General features: G+C 37.5%; 1 protein-coding gene across 2 annotated transcripts in view; it reads left to right on the forward strand.

Moving 5' to 3' along the window:
- DSTN (destrin, actin depolymerizing factor) overlaps positions 1-17,130 on the forward strand; it is a 31,895-nt gene extending 14,765 nt beyond the window's left edge. For both annotated transcript variants that reach the window (XM_019756642.2, XM_074317746.1), the window contains exons 2-4: positions 10,210-10,517; positions 13,732-13,808; positions 15,899-17,130. In XM_019756642.2, the coding sequence (XP_019612201.1) occupies positions 10,210-10,517; positions 13,732-13,808; positions 15,899-16,008 (495 nt within the window). In that variant the 3' untranslated portion in view covers positions 16,009-17,130. The remainder of the gene's footprint in view (positions 1-10,209; positions 10,518-13,731; positions 13,809-15,898) is intronic.
- Positions 17,131-17,584: the final 454 nt, after the last annotated feature.

Raw genomic sequence — 17,584 nt, forward strand, 5'->3', positions numbered from 1 at the left:
TTTAACCAGATTTTCTGGTTAATAATAATATGAGTGTTCACTTACTGAGTGGTACCATTGCCAGGCATTGCACTTAGGTGCTTTACACGTGTTGTGATACCAATTGTCATGAGTTAGGATTATCATAATTCACATATTACAGTGATGAAACCAAGGTTAGAGAAGTTAAGCTAACTTGTTCAAATTATAAGATTTGAATAAGTCTGACTTAGCCTTATGGTGTGCCTTCTCTGTTTAAAAAGGTCTTCTAAGATTAAATATTCCAAATTCTGTTTATAAGAATACAGCAATTTAAAAAAATTGACTTTATCAGCTTATTTAAAAAACATATTCCCCAATTAATTATAAAAATCATCTGCAATAGCCCTATGCATAATATTAGGTAAATTGAAGTTAGCTTTATTCTATTAAATAAATCTTGTATTTTAAATTAATTATTTCAGTTCTTCCTCAATAGCCAGGGTTTTTTCCCACCCTGGCTAAAAGGAGTAAAAGAACTTTTTGTTATATGATCTGTAAGAATTTTTAAATCTTTGCTCAAACCTTTTTGTCTGAAGTTTTACGAAGTATTCTTGAGTCTGGTCATTTTGAATCTTCCAAAATTAACACTCAAGATATTTCCAAACAAACAGGTCTGTCTGAATTTCTCCCCAAGATTGCTTACTTGCCCCCAGAAATTGTCGATCATAATTATTACAGTAAACTATAATTGAAATCCTTGCTTTAGATGTGTGTATTCAGCCCCCCATCTTAACACAGGATCTATGGGGCCCTTAATTAACACTTCTGTAGAAATGTACCTGAAGCGCTGTCACTCATTTCATTTGTTGTCTCAACATTATCGCTCAGAGACATTGGCCAAAAGCCCATGTATATTTTGTAGTCAGTTTTCTGTTTCTTTTGGTCCATGTGCAAGTCATGGTATAAATAAAGGAGAATTGTAATCCCATCTTTAAACTCCCCAACTCCTTTGATTAGCAATTATGCTGGGTGTTTGAGTTGGTAGGTTGAGAAAGAAACTAACGTCTTTTCTTCCAGCTGTTTGAACATTGTAATTTTCTGCTATGCAATATCCTGTCATTTCAGACTGTTAGAAAAATAATTTTTTAAAATCAATTTTCCTAGGTAGGAGAATAGCTTTCATTCCTGTTTTCTCCAATGAGGGTTGGGTAAAATGTAATTGCCATTAATTTTGGAATCAAAATCAGGTATCCTACTTGAGACCACTGTTTCTGATACTTTGGTTTAGGATGAACCGCTATAAATCATTACATGTGGTGTTTGGACTGGTTCCGTTGTTTACAAAAGTTGAATCAGAAAAACTTGATGCTCCTTTCAGAGATCACTACCCTTATGCTAGAATTCAGAGAATTCATGTTTTAAGTGTGTTCTGTCATTCACAACTTTAAAGTACCCACTGGTACATATTTCCTGTAGCATTTACTTTCCCCTCTGTTTGTGAGTAGTGACTATTTAAAGATGAGTTCACTGAGTGAATCTTTAGTATAAAGGCAGTGTCTCAGATGTATTCATTTAATCGGTGAATCAGTGTTTTACAAAAGCTCTGCCAGGGGAGACTCAGACAGGTTTGAGATCCATTATCCTTCATGAACAAGTTAAAAATTGGTAGTTAAGTGAGATAAAATACAGTGAATTATTTAACAGCAACTATTTTGACATGGGAGTGGAGTTCTAAGAGCAACTGTTATTCTCCAGTGGTCACTGGTACAGAACACAGAGAAACTGAAGTTGTGGATAACATATCTTTTTAAGGTAATCACAAAGCTCTTGTTGTAATACCAATCTATTTTTACTCTCAAGATTTTCCTTCCCAGCTGAGCAGCAAATTTTGGTGCTATGTTCAGCATATCCTTTAATGGTCTTTATTGTTAAGACTTTGTAATTGAATATAAATAACTTTTAAAGATACATTTAAAATCAAAACTGAATTTGATTTTGCTTTTTAAAATAAACTTTCGATTTCTCGACAGCTAAGTAATTAATATCTTAGTAATCTAACATTTTAGAAAAATACTGAAAAATGAAACTGATGTGGGAGTGGACCTTTTCTATCAGGCAAAAGCACAGAGTAAAGTAAAAAACATGATTCTGTATCTCAGTGTTACAGCCATTTTTGTTTTTAAGATTCACCATAATGTCTCCCTGTGATAAGAAATCCACCGAAATTAATACTCGCACAAGGAATTCTTAATCATCATCATAGGTGAACTATATTTCGATATAACTGGCTTCTTTTGTAATGCTATATATTTTGTTTTCCTTGAAACATCATTTTGAGAAAGGCTTTATCAGCAGTCTGTGGCACAAAACAATCCCTTGACTTTGGGCTTGTTTTTGTAAAGTACTCGTATCACTACTGCTTTACTATGAAAATTAAACCTGTAGGCAAAGAAGTAAATTAGAATTGAACTAAGATTTTATTACAGTTCATGAAATTTTAGAGCTACATTTTAGTGATCTTTACCTGGAGCTTATTGGAAATGAAAAATCTCAGACTCTATTCCAGATATTCTGAATCAGAATCTGTGAAATCTGCATTTTAATGAGCTCCCCAGGTGATCCCTGTGCACTTTGATAACTGGTCTAGTGCTCTTCCCTAAATAAATTAGTTGAAGGAACTAATTTACTTTGGAGATGTTAAATGACAAGCCCAAGGTGACACATCTAGTTAGTGGAGAAGCATGAATGGATTGGTTGCTCTCATAATTCTGGTGCTTTAATTTCAAGTTATCGATTTTTGGCCTCCAAGATGTTAATAAACTATAGTTACTTAAGGATGATTATCTTCTTTCCATCCCACTAATCGCTACCCCAGCTTTCCAGTTCACCCTCTAGAATCAAATGTAAAAGAGCTACCAGCTTTCTTGTTGAGAGATGCTATGCTGGGCTAGTTTTAGAGGTTAGGAATGGAGAAGCCCTGTGGCAGTGTGGGCCAGTCTGGAGGAGCAATATTCTCTGCTTTCTCGTCTGCCCTCATGGTTTAAGTTTTACTTTATAAAAATCATTGTCAAGAATCTAGGGACTAGTTGTTTAATCTTCCGTATCAGTGCTATTTCAAGAATATAATATTTCAAAGTAAATCAAAGTATAACAAATTTAAGCATATTTGTTCATTGCAGTTGAATCTAATACATACTTTGCCTGGTGGATTTCTTTTATTATTTTCATAGCAAAATTTAGTATTATAATGTTACTAGTCATAGTGAACCATACTTCTCTATCACCAATGACTCTAAAGGCACCGTAATGGAAAGATCAGAGCACATGAACATTTGGCAATATTAGTCAGCCAAACTATACACTTGATCCTGATTTCTTCCCTCTCCCAGATAAGGTTGTGCGTGCACTGTCAGCACCCAGCCCTCTTCCTTGTACTGCTTCTACTGCGCTAGTGAAGGCCCTGATCGTCTCTAGCCTTGCTTGCTGAATTAGCCTGTTAGCTGTTCATCTTTTAAAAAAATATCCAGTGTCTCCAAAATCCTGAGCCTGCCATTCATGGTGTCTTCCACCCGAACCCAGTCCACGTCTCCATTTCCTCCTCCCTTCTCCTCCTCTCATCGTTCAAGCCGGCTACTCTTTGTCAGGAACTAGCTTTTCATCCTTTCAGCCCCCTTATCTTGAAGTACTTTAAGTCAGTTTACATGTGAAACTTTCCTTGGCTACCTGCATTCCCCTCCCCTCTAACTTAATCACTACCTTCTTTAAACTCCCATTGGAGTTTATCAAGGAATAATGACGTTTTAATAAGTAGTGAAGATTTGCATATGCTCTCTTTATCTTCTCCATTACTCAAATAAACTTCCTTGGAAATCTGATTCATCTTTGATTTCCTCAGAGGAACACAATAGTGAACAAGAACTTACATTTTCAAGAGACTTACAGTCTATTTGGGGTGATAATCATTAAATAAACTTAAAGAGAGAACATTGAAACTCTGGTTAAGTACTGTGGGGTAGAGATACATGATTTCATGGAAGCATGAAATAGTGATTTTGACCCAGAAAACTTATTTTCAAAATGAGGCTTGATCTGAGATCTGAAGAGTGAATTAAGCAAAGGGCAGGGAAGTGCAGTCCAGGCAGAGTAGACAGTATGAGCAAAGGCCCTGAGATGAGGAGGAGCATGGCAAACATGAACAACCAAAAGAAGGCCTGGGTAGTGAGGTTGCAGAGCATGTGTGGTGTAAGACAAGGCTACAGTGTAGAGAAGGAGTTGGGAGAGTCGAGTGGAGGGGGTCAGCAGTGCGCATGGGCAATCTGTTGTATTTGAACAACTGCGGTAACACATTCAGCCCCAAATCTCAGTGGCTTACACAGGAAAGATTAATCTCTATCATGTAGAGTCCAGCAGAATTGGCAGCCCTCTTCTAACTTGAAGTGTGTCTGCTGAGGTCATCTTGTCAGGGGAAGATGGAGCTAGATCATTGTTAAAGAGCCAGGCCTGGGAGTGGTTTATATCACTGTTCCCACCTGTCCACAAGCAGAACTCAGTCATATAGCCCCAGGTGAACTCGCAAGGAAGTCTGGAAAGTGTAGTCTACCTTTGTGCCCAGGAAGAGGAAACTGGTACACATGATCCTGTTCTCACTCCCTTGCAACCACGTGGGAGGTTATTGTAACAGTTCAGGTAACAGGCAGTGGTAGCTTGGGCTTGGAGAGTGGCAACATGAGAAATGAATGTCTTGGAAAAAGATATGAAAATTCAAAAAGCTAAGTGAAGTGAGGGAGAAGGAATTGTTGAGATGTCTCAGGTTTGGGGCTCATATAACTAGGATGGTGATGTGAACTGAGAAAGGAAGACAAACTAGAAAGGTATTTGGACACGCTGAGCATCACATCCCTTTGAGACATCCAGATGAAGATGTTAGGTAGGAGATTGGGTGAAAAGGCTGCAAGGTCAGAAAGGCAGAAGTCTGAACAATGTGTCATTTGGATTAGATGATCAAAAAGCTTGGGTTAAATCTCCTTGGGAGAACCAGAGTCCCTCCTTTCCACCTGCACTGCCGTCAGCAGCTACTTTCTGCCAGATTGCTCTAACTGCCCTCTGACCTCAGCTGAACCCTTTGATGTCTCCAGAGCCCTTTTGCTTGTCTTTAGGTGATCCCCTTTAGAACTCCCCATAACAGCTATTCTAAATCTTTACTTAGTATGCCCTTAAACTGCTGATCTACTCCTGGCTTAAACTTCACAGAGAAAGTAGAGCCTGTTAAGCACAATTTTTAGGAGTTTATCTTCCTTCCTCCTCTAAACTGTTACCTTCTCTCTTCCAATTTTAGAGGAAGAAAAGATAGATATATATACTTTTTTAAGACTAACGTCCCCCTCTGTGCCCTGGATCTCCTCAGTCTCTTTAGAGTTCTGACTCTTAATTATGAGTGGTTATGAGTTTCCTCTGGAGCCAAATTGCAAGAGTTCAAATCTCAGTTCCACTACTAGTTTTCTGTGTGACCCTGATCACGTTACTTAATTTTTCTATACCTAAATTTCCGCATCTGTAAGATGCAAATAATACTAGTAGCTATCTCGTAGAATTTTTGTGATTTAGAAGTGTCTGACAATGGTAGGTATTCAGTATTATTAGGTTTTTGTTTTCTTTTTCTTTTGTTGTATTTTGGCTTCCTTTCTCTTGTTCCCTCAAGCTTTGAAACTTCTGGTATGTTCAGCATTTCCCCAGTCAGACAGCGTCCATGATTAACACTCAATCTTCCCTTTCCCTTCACCACTAACAATTCTATGTCTTCTGTCTTTACTTCCTCAATTCCCCCTGTATCCTCAGCCCATTACCCTGGACTTCTGCCTCATTCCTTTAATCTCCTGAAATGCTCAGAGACCTAATTGCCAAGCCCAGTGGTCTGTTTTCAGTCATTATTAGACATTGCAGTTTTTGGTATTGATGACTTCCTTCCTCAAAACACTCCCTTGGCTTCTAGGATGCTGTTTTCTCCCTTTTTACTTTTTCTTCTTAGTTTTCCTGTCATTTCTTAGTCCCTTTGACTTGTTTCTCTTTTGCTACTTAATGTTGGTGCCTCCATGATAGTTAGTGCAAAATATCTATTAATCCACGCTCTTAGTTCCAGTTGAAATCTCCACCTAGATGTCTTGCACATTGTTCAAAATTAACATGTCAGACTGTATCCATCTCCCCCTTCTGTTTATATACCACAGTATAGTCACCAGTTTAAGGATTTCTGGGTCTTCTCTGATACTACTTCTTTTTTTCACTCAGTTATATTGGTTCTACTTTGAAATGTCCTTGGATTTGTTTTTTTGTTTTCAACTTCGTGTAGTTTAGAGCTTTCTCCTCTGGATATTTTTAGTTGCTTCAAAAGTGGTCTTCCTGTTTCCATTGTCTTTGCCAGTTTCTGCCTCACACTCTTCAGAGTTGATTTCCTCAAGCAGAAGCATCTCCCCATCAGAAAACTCCACAGACCTTATTTCTGATAGAAAAAGCCCAAACTTCTCCTTACCGAGGCTTTTAAGGTGCCTATAACTTACAGCTAGATTGGCTGAAATTCATTGCATTGTAATTACAGAGTACACATTTCCTTTCTGTTTTCAATTACTGGCAGATGATTAATTTGATTAACTTTCAAGTCAGAGTTTAAAATGTTTGAGACATATCACTAATTGTTGAGAGATACCATTCAAATATTGATTGATTGGATATAAGGCTTCAAATATCACCTTCGTGCTTTTTAAAGATTTGGGCAAGTGTGACTTGCAGATCAACATTATGGACTTGGAAGATAGAGGAATTGGGGTCTGTTTCTAGTTATTCACTATTTTTGTTACTTTGAACATTTTATTCATCTCTGTTCAAAAAAGCAAAATAAAGATTTTTAACTTGCTGAGCATAGATGAACAGTGAAGATCAGAACAATACTACTCTTAAAGCAGTAAAAGAAGATTTAAGAAAAGTGCTTTTTAAAAGTAGGAAAAGTGATACGATTGTGAAGCTTCTGAGGTAATTTTCTAGTCTTAATTTTCTGTATCTACCACTTTGTTATTTTAGAATGAAATGTTCATTTATCAATAGAATGTAGATTGGATTAGATAGGATTGAAGTGGATTATGATTAGATGTGGATCAGATTAGATGACATTGAATTGTATTAGAGCTCTTTTAATTAATATGATTAAATGGCCCGATTACCTTAATAAGTACCGTGCTTCCCCGAATATAAGACCTAGCCAGACCATCAGCTCTAATGTGTCTTTTGGAGCAAAAATTAATGTAAGACCTGGTATTTATGTTATGTTATATTACATTATATTATACCCGGTCTTATATTAAAATAAGACCAGGTCTTATATTAATTTTTGCTCCAAAAGACGCATTAGAGCTGATAGTCGGGCTAGGTCTTATTTTTGGGGAAACACAGTAAATGCTGGGATGTTAGTGTATTTTAACCCCCAGAATTCTTACATATATTTTTAAGTAACAGCTTTATTGAGATAAAATTCATATACCATAAAGTACAATTCACTGGTGTTCAGTATATTTACAGAGTTGTGCATCCATCACTACTGTCAAATTCTAGAACTTTTATCACTCTAAAAAGAAACCTCATACCCATTAGTAATCACTCCCTGTTCCTCTCTTCCCTAATCTCCTTTCTGTCTATGAATTTGTCATAGAAATAGAATTCGAACATTTCATAGAAATAGAATCATGCAATGTGACCTTTTATGTCTGCTTTCTTTCACTTAGAATAATGTGTTCAAGTTTCATCCATGTTGTAATATGTATCAGCATGTATCGTTTTTGAGGCTGAATAATATTAAATTGTATGTATATACCACATTTTTTTATTCATTTATCAGTTGATAGACATTTGGATTCTTTGTTCTTTTGGGCTATTATGTATAATGCTGCTATGAACATTTGTATGTAAATTTTTGTATGGTCATATGTTTTTATTTGTGTATATATCCAGGAGAGTGACATTGCTACGTGTTAACTGCATGTTTAACTTTTTGAGTAATTGCCAGACTATTTCATGAAGCAGTGACACTAAACAATTCTATCGGCGGTATATAAGGGTTCCAGTTTCTCACCAACCTTCATTGCTGTTGTCTTTTTTGTTATCGTCATCTAGTGGGTGTGAAGTAGTGTCTCACGGTGGATTTGATATGCACTGTCCTATGACTAATGGTGTTGAACTTTTTGCCCAAGAGTTTAGTGACCATTTTTATATCTTTGAAGAAATGTCTGTTCAAATCCTTTACCCATTTTAAAATCAGGTTATTTGTCTTTTTTGTTGTTGTTGAGTTATAAGGGTTCTTTATATATTCTGGATACAAGCTCCTTATTGGATACATGATTTGCCAGTATTTTCTCCCAGTGTATGGGTTATCTTTTCATCTTACAAGTATTTTTATTTTTTAATCAAATTACTTGATATTAATTTTGGGTATAATATTTTTGCATCGTTTAGTGTTTATATTTTATTAAGTTTAAATTCTTACTTTAGAAAAGCTAACATGCACCAAAGTAGTTAATGAAAGCATACAAAAATTATGGATATAGTAAAGTTAATGTAAATAGCACATTCCTTAAAGAAGATAAAAAGATTAAAAACTGGTTTTAGAGCTTTTGCTTTGAAGATCTTGGGTCACTTAAAAAAAAAAAAAGATCTGTATAACTGCTTCTTCATCTCAGAGTAGCAAATATAACATGGTAAAAAGGTTTGTTTTTCTGGTCAGTATAATCCCAAATTACGATATCTTTGTTGCAGTAGTAAACATTTTCATATTCTTTTCTTAAAATTGAGATATAATTGACATATAACATTGTGTAATTTTATGGTGCATAAGGTGTTGATTTGATGCATTAATATATTACAGTTATGATTACCATCTCAGCATTAACTGACACCTCTGTCTCATAATTTGTTTTTGTGGTATGAACAATTAAGATCTAGTCTCTTAGCAATCTTATTATAATCTTAATTTAAAACTTGGAGATTTTATAAGTGAAATTTTAAAGGCATGTGACTAATCTGTTGCTGAATATTAATTGTATAATTTTGAAATGTGAGTAGAACAAAGACCTTTTAATTCTTCTTTTATTAACAAAAGATATGCCGTAGGAATGGAATTTTTTTCAACCTAGCCACTCTGACCACCTGTTATGCATTATGAAAAGAATTTTGGATATTATTAATACCCAGACTGGGGAGAGGACTACCCCCCGTCATGGCTCTCAGCAAACTCTATAAGAAGAAAACATTCCAGCACCTCAGGAAGTACCTTTTTCACGTTTTAGGGTAGGAGGGCCTGCACAGATGACTCTTTCCTTACTCCCACATAATAGTGAATAATGGCTTATATATGCTATCTTGTAAAACTTCAATGACTGAAATTAGTGATTGTAGCTCAGATTTTCCAGTTTCCCTGTTGGACTTGATAAGTATACCTTAAAAAATTTAAATGTATGTCAGTGTACCATGTTTCCCCAAAAATAAGAGATAGCTGGACAATCAGCTCTAATGAATCTTTTGGAGCAAAGATTAATATAAGACCCGGTCTTATTTTACTGTAAGACCGGGTCTTATATTAATTTTTGCTCCAAAAGACGCATTAGAGCTGATAGTCCAGCTAGGTCTTATTTTCGGGGGAAACACAGTGTCGTGCGGGGGACCCTGCTCGCTGCGCCATTTGTCGTGCGCGGAGGCCTTCTCGCTGCGCCATCTTTCAGGCGGGGTGGCCTGCGGGGTCTCTGCTCCCGCTCCCCACACAAGAACGCAGGATATGGTGAGGCTGAAAAGGAACACCCATGGAGCCATAGGTAGGGGAGTCATACCACTATGGTCTCACTGGAGGCTGGGCCCACCGGACGCGTGACCTGCCGTCCGCCTTTCCGCCAACCGACCGACCGACGACTCTCCACTCTCTCTCCTCTCCTCTTCCGCTCTCCTCAGCCCTCCTCTTCCGCTCTGTTTGGCAATCCTTCGTAGCCGCAGCAGTTATACCAGCGGCCAATTGGCTAACCGGCCACAGCCGACGGCCAATCAGCCACAGCCGACGGCCATTCACCACCCGAGCCAGCACCCTTCCACGTGAGGCCGAGAGCCTGTAAACTACTCTCTGGGGCTCTGTCCCCACACACAGTATAACCAGAAGTTATGTAGTGTTTTATATTTGGCATGATAAAAATTATAAGCCTCTTTCTGATTTTCTTATTATAGGCTTCAGGAGTGCAAGTTGCTGATGAAGTATGTCGCATCTTTTATGACATGAAAGTTCGGAAGTGTTCCACACCAGAAGAAATCAAGAAAAGAAAGAAGGCTGTCATTTTTTGTCTCAGTGCAGACAAGAAGTGCATCATTGTAGAAGAAGGCAAAGAGATCTTGGTTGGAGATGTTGGTGTGACTATAACCGACCCTTTCAAGCATTTTGTGGGCATGCTTCCTGAGAAAGATTGTCGCTATGCTTTGTATGATGCAAGCTTTGAAACCAAGGAATCCAGAAAAGAGGAGTTGATGTTTTTTTTGTGGTGAGAGCATTGATAGAAATATTGAGTCTCTGTAAAACTCAGAGTTAATATCAGTGTTAGTTTAGCACTTGGACAACCAGTTTCTGGGGCCAAAGTAATTTTCAGTCAAGCTATATGCAGTCATTTCCATTAACTTTTAAAGTCTTAGCTGGATTGATGTTTGTGGGATCAAAACTAAATTTTAACTACTCTACTTGAAAGAAAATGACTTGCAACGGTTGATTATTTTTGGTGGTGGGAGGGGCACGGGATAGATTACTATGCATTCTTTGAACTCCTTATATGCTGAAATTTCTCTTAAAATTCTTCCTAGAATACTGAGAAGAAAGTTTATCTCATCAAAATCCTTCTCCAACATGCAATGCTAGGAACCAGACTCTCACTTGTTTAAACACCGATCCTTTACTTGTGCCTCTGTGGTTTGCTGCTTTTGAAGTTATCATTGCCTTCAACTGTAATTTGCTCTACATTCACACTGTCCAATAGTATAGCCACTGACCACTGTGGCTAATTTAAAAGTACTAAAATTAAATAAAATTTAAAATTTATTTTCTTAGTTGAATAGCCACGTTTCAAATGCTCAGTAGCCACATGTGACTAGTGGCTACTTTATTGGGTAGCACAGATATAGAACATTTCCATCATTACAGAAAGCTCCATTGGACAGTGTTGCTCTAAATAGTGAAAAAGTGTCATAAAATGATTTACGTGACCTTTTTCTTGAAAGGCTTTTTAAATGAGCTCTTCTTGTCCTTTCAAGTAAGTTAATATTTGAGATTAAGCTTGAGTTAAAAGCTACACCTGTATACCTCATTTAATTGTATTATACTACATTCCTTGAGATGAAATTCTTACCTAGTGAGAATATTTCTAGTTTCCAAGGGGAAGGAGGAGTGGTAACAGCCTCTAATTTGGGGGGAGTGAGGGTCCTCTTGGTACTTTGGCCTGAGCCAGGGCAAGGCAAGGGGGTGGCTGGGGGTGGGCTTAGCTCTTAGCTGTGTGTCAGGAACATCTTGAGATGTGGGGCTAGGAATTCTGGTTTAAAGGAATGTAACTAGATCACACCTTAGTTCCATTTCAGCAAGCCTTTATTGCACTTGACTAAATCAAGATACTGTGAGGACTCTATATGAGGTCTGGATGCATGTATTAGGGCAGCTTACTGTTCTGCAAGCCTGGCAGCCACGTACGTACATACATACATACATACATACATACATACAGATAGTAGTTAATGAGACAAAAGGAGCACATTCCTGATTTGAATGAAGGTGCATTCATTAAACTTATTTCTACTACATACTGGGTATTGTGTTAGGGCATGGGAAAACAGCTGTGAATAAAACAGGTAAAGTCTGCCCTTCTGGGATTTACAGCTATGTGGCAGATGTGGTAGCTAAATAATGGTTTTGACTTTTAAATTGGTGAATATTTTCTTCATTTTCCCTAATATTTTCCCCTGGTTTTTACACAGTTTTATTCACTATGAAAATGATCTTCATTAAAAAAACATTTGGAAAATAAAAGTAGAAAGGAGAAAAGAAAATTCCGTGTTAGTGCAGTGTTTCATTTTGCACCACTGCTTTTTGAAAGAAAAAGTAAAACCTTTGGGAGTTTTCTGTAACCGGCTCTGTTTAGGGTCCAGGGAACAGCTCCTGAAGTGTTTTAAAAATCTGGTTGGAATAAAATCAGAGCAGCAAGTGCCTTTTCCTGTCCATGACCTATTTTACATAAGAAAAGTACCCACTTAACGTTGTGGCTCAAGCATCTCCCAGACCTGAGAAGGTTGTTATGGCTTGCCTCCCTCCTTGGACCTTAGAGTGGGAAGAATAAGCATCTGAGAGACATAGAGACTGCCCTTTTCCTGGTTCTCAAGAATAGAATCTTTGCCTGCTGTGGGAGGAGTAGACTAGGTGAGGTCCCTGCCCGCCCATGGTGTTAATGACTGGAACATCCTGGAAATACAGCAGTGAAATGGAATCCTTAAGTGCTTAAAAGTATTTAACTACACTCCATTTACCCTTTGGTATCTTGGTACCGTGTGTTTCCCCGAAAATAAGACCTAGCCGGACCATCAGCTCTAATGCGTCTTTTGGAGCAAAAATTAATATAAGACCCGATATTATATTATATTTATTATATTATATTATATTATATTATATTATATTATATTATATTATATTATATTATATTATATCAGTTATATCATATCATATATTATATTAAGACCAGGTCTTATATTAATTTTTGCTCCAAAAGACACATTTTAGAGGTGATGGTCCGGGTAGGTCTTATTTTCGGGGAAACCCGGTAGTGTGTGGTGGATATGGGCCTGTGGTTGGGTGGAAGGTATAGTGGGAAATGAGGCATTCATAGATAAACAGTGTGAATAGAATGGGATTGTTCGGTCTGTTATTAATATTGCTGGTGAAGAAAGTAGTGAAGCATATGCTATGCTTCCAGCCTTCATTCAGGATAGGTGGGGGCAGCACAAAAATTTTGTAAATACAAGATAATAGTAGTATTGACAATTAAGACATAATTATTGTTGAATTGCCATTAAGCTTCTGACATGTTTTATTATGTTAGACTAAGATGGAAAACAAGTACTCATTTGGTTAGAATTTGCTATTGGAATAGACAAATGAAAGGATTGGGGAGGGTTAAGGGGACTTTTACTTTATTTGTAACATATTCTTTTTAAGAAAACAAAGCAAAAATGATTAAATTGCTAGCATTTCTTAATTTGGATTGGCAGAGACTTGATTTACATATTATTCTCTGTACTTTTCTGTATTTTGAAACTTTTTCCAACCATAAAGTGTTAAAAACCTTATATAAGCATGGTTGTTTATATAAGCCTGAACTCCTCAAGCCTTCATTGATAAATTTTAAAAAACAGTTTTTATTTTAAATGGGACAAATTGGGTAATACAGTGAATTATTCAGTGTTGGTTCTTTTATTCTGGCCCCATTAATCTGAATTTTAAACAGCAGTTCTCTACTTTTTTTCCACTTGGTGTGCCTGAGCCATTCTGTGAATGCCCATCCATACAGTTACTACCCAAAGAGGTTGAGACAGAAAACTTGTGTAGAGATTCTGAGGACACCCGGCCACCACCACCACCACCAATCACTGATGCAAATGTTTAACACGATGTAAATTGTACTTTCTCTAAACCAGTTTTTTCATTTTTGGCATCTCTTTATCCAGGGCACCAGAGCTAGCACCTCTGAAAAGTAAAATGATCTATGCGAGCTCCAAGGATGCAATCAAAAAGAAATTTCAAGGTATGGTCTAGATTTACTTCCAAATATTTAGAGGTGTGGTGAGCCCCTGGAATGGGGGCTACATCTTTTCTAAGAAGCACCGATTTTCTCTGGAGAGCCTTGGCCACAAAGAAGGGAAGCACTGCTGCTTTTGAGAAAAAGCCCAGAAGTTTGAAGCCAGTTTTCAGTGTGTCCTCTGCCTTTTGCTAATCACTCTGGGTCTGCATGGCTCATATTTAATAACCTGTTCTCTCAACATTGTGTGCCGATCACTTGTTCAAGCTGGTTTTCAACCAGTCTGAGATGCCGCCAAGGTTCTCACATAGCAGGTGGAGACTAATTGGTTTACACTGGTCATACTAAGTAATACATTTGCTCTTGCCTTTGAATGTAATTGACATAACAAAGTTGAAAAAGGAAATGTTGATAAATGGGAAAGGATACTTTTATCTTTAGCTTTACTTTGGAATGGTATGATTTTAGGTAATTGACTCATCTGTATCCAAAGGAAGTGCCCTCACTCCTTGAGCTGGCCAGTTATGTGTGACTTGCCCACTGGGTGATTGGGATCCTGCTGAGATGGCCTGACCATACTGACTGTCTCCAGCCAGGAGGAAGTGTTGGTATGATGGGAAGAGCATGGGGCAAGTGCCCAAAGGCCTGCACTGAGGGCTAAGCTTGTCATCTGACTGCTGTGTGACCTTGACCAAAACCACTTAACCTCCTTGGGCCTTGATTCTCTCAGCTGTAGAATGAGAGATCGTCTAGATTGTGTGAGCTCAGTCTCAGAGGTTGCCCTACCTCCCTCCTGCCATCGCCAGTCCCAAACAGCTGGGCGAGCCAAAGTCACAAGGGCTTGGCCCAGTGTGGCTTTTGTTTGTTTTACTGTGATTTTTACATTCTTGTAGCTGAACAGGTTTGCCCTAGCTTACTTTACTTTCCTGAAAACTGCTGCTGAGTAGTTCATCAGTAGTTTTAGGTAATTGACTCATCTGTATCCAAAGGAAGTGGCCTCATCAGGTTCTACATGTGTTTGGGTTGATGTTGGGCCACCCCCGGAAGTATGTTCATCGGTCGGTTAACTGATGTTTTAACATGACTCCTTAGCCTCAGTACTTCCAGAACGCAATTGAAAGAGATTCAGAGTGGATTCCTCACACATCTGATCTGGTAATATTCAAGACAGCCACTTGGTCACCTTTTTCCTAGTAAAACCGTCACTGGCTTTTTCCAATCAGTCCTAAGTGGTCCAAAAGCTGACCTGTTATGCTTTCAGCAGCTTAAGAAACGGTCTTAAAATTATGGAAAATCAGAAACAATGCAGCTATTTAGAAGATTGCTATTTACAGAAAAGCTACTGTGTATAGTTCTATAATTGAGCTCATTCTGCAGTGTGGTGACTAATTTTTCAGAGAAAGCAATCAGTAAAACATTTTACATAGTTTTCACTGTGATAGATTCCTTAAATGTTGTAGTATAATGCCACTGGAGAGCTGTTTTGTAGAACAAAAGAGATGTCATTTCTAAGTACTCTTACTGTTCAGTACAGTTGACAAAATCAACTGCAGTCAAAACATTAAATTCATATTTTTACTTACGTTTTACAAACCAAGAAAAAACATTACTATACTTGCTTTTTAACTTCTTATTGAACTACATATCTATAGAATAGTACACATCATGAATTATTGTAGAACTCAATGAATTTTCACAAACTGAACTTAATGGTTGTTTCTTGATGTAATGACCAGTACCCCAGAAGTCTCACTTGTGCCTCTTCTAGTCACACCACTTCCTTTGACTCCTCCACAGGGTAACTGATACGCTGGCTTCTAACAGCGTAAAGTAGCTTTGGCTGATTTTGTACTAGTGGAATCCTCCAGAATGTATGCTTTTATGTCTGGCTTCTTTCAGTAAACATGTTTGTTAGTTATTCACTTTGATGCATGTAATAACAGATTATTGATTCTTATTGTGTAGTATTTTGTTGTTTGTTAATACCACAGCTTTTCTATCCACATTAGAACTGATCTTTTAAAGCAGCTTGATCTCTTAGAAATAGCTAAACTACTACAATAATTCTAAATAAAATTATTGTTTTTCCTTCCTAGGCATAAAACATGAATGTCAAGCAAATGGGCCGGAAGACCTCAATCGGGCCTGCATTGCTGAAAAGCTAGGTGGATCCTTAATTGTAGCTTTTGAAGGATGCCCTGTGTAGATCATCATTCAGTGCCACAGATCGGAAGCTTCCATGTTTCATGTTATTCTCTTGCTATATAAGTAAAGCAAATATATTTAGGCCAGGGTCTCACTGAGGGCGAGCTGTCTTGTCTGCTGTTAGAGTAAACTAAATAGTCTATAAACATGTGCTAACAGCCCTAAATAAATCTAAAATCTAAAGTTTTATTGGTGTGAAATTAAATTCTTATTGGCCAAATGCCTATTTTGATGAGTTAGCTTGTAAAGATTTTTGCTAAGCTCATAATTTTTAATAATGCAGATCACAAAACAGTACAAGGTCACATGAAGAGAATTATTGCAGCCTTGTTAATCTCAGCAATTACTTTGTTTCTTTAGCTTAGAGAATTGGCCATACCTGGTTATAATTTTGGCCCAAATTCTTTATTCTTTCTTGAGCTAAACTGAATAATGGAAAATAATTCTCACAACCTGTAATAACACTAATATACTAACTACAGTAAGATTAAGTCAGGCAGTCTTTTAATTCTACCAGATGTGTAATGGAGACTGTCTCAGAATTTTGTACACTTACAATCAGCGCTGATCTTGCAAAGCACTATTTCAAGCACGTAGTTGGAATACAGGAAGCAACTCCGTACATCTGCGGTAAGCTCTCCTCTTACGAGTTGGGAAACTGTTCTAAGAGTGACCTTGCATCTTGTGAATAATGGTGTGTCCTTAGGAAAACGTGCAATATCTTGTAACAACCAATTATAATGCAAATTAGGGCTCATTGTAATACGCTTTGTTCATGAAAATGATGAAATGGTATATTGATAAGCTGGGACACCGGTGAAATCTGTCTCCTTCAGAACTTGTTGCTTCTGGTACATAAGGTGTGGAAGAACATTAGATATGTTTATTCTGGGGCCTGGGAGAACTTCTTTATCTCCTGGAGCAGTTTGTCAACTGTATGTGAAATTGGGAGCAGGTATGACAAGTGATGACACCCACAGGAAAGCCACTACCTGATGACACTTGGAAGTGATTGTCTTAACATCACAGGCATAACACTTTGAACAATACAGAGATGCACAAACAGTTGAACTTAGAAGTAGCTGTGTTGGCTTTATGTAATAAATGAAGCATTTTTAACTTATCTCTTGTGTAATTATTCGCATTTGAATTGGGGATAAAGAGGTTTGTCTAACGTATATATGGGGCGTGGCGGTTTGGGTATTTTGGTCATTTAGAATTAGGTCACAACTCCCTCTTATTGAATGAGAAAGTTGGTGTAAAAGTTGGGAATCTTTTTTATTCCAAATATTTATCCAAATACCAGGCTTTTATCACCTCTGATACATTTGGGAGGCAAAAAAAAGGGGGCTTCTTTCAAAATTGTCTAGAAAACAGTGCTTGCTGGCTACTAGTTCACTGATAAGCTGCTCGACATTCTTTCACCCTGTTTTGCTATCTGTAGCGCTTCTAGTGACTGTATATTAATAGGCCTCCTGAGTCACTGCAGGCCCAAAGCTTCCTGACTCAAGAATCAGCCAGGTAGATAGAGCCACCAGGTATTTGGTCAAGGAATTTTAGGAGAAAGTTTTTTCTGT

Source organism: Rhinolophus sinicus, linkage group LG13, assembly GCF_036562045.2.
Source record: "Rhinolophus sinicus isolate RSC01 linkage group LG13, ASM3656204v1, whole genome shotgun sequence".
Classification (NCBI taxonomy): Eukaryota; Metazoa; Chordata; class Mammalia; order Chiroptera; family Rhinolophidae; genus Rhinolophus; species Rhinolophus sinicus.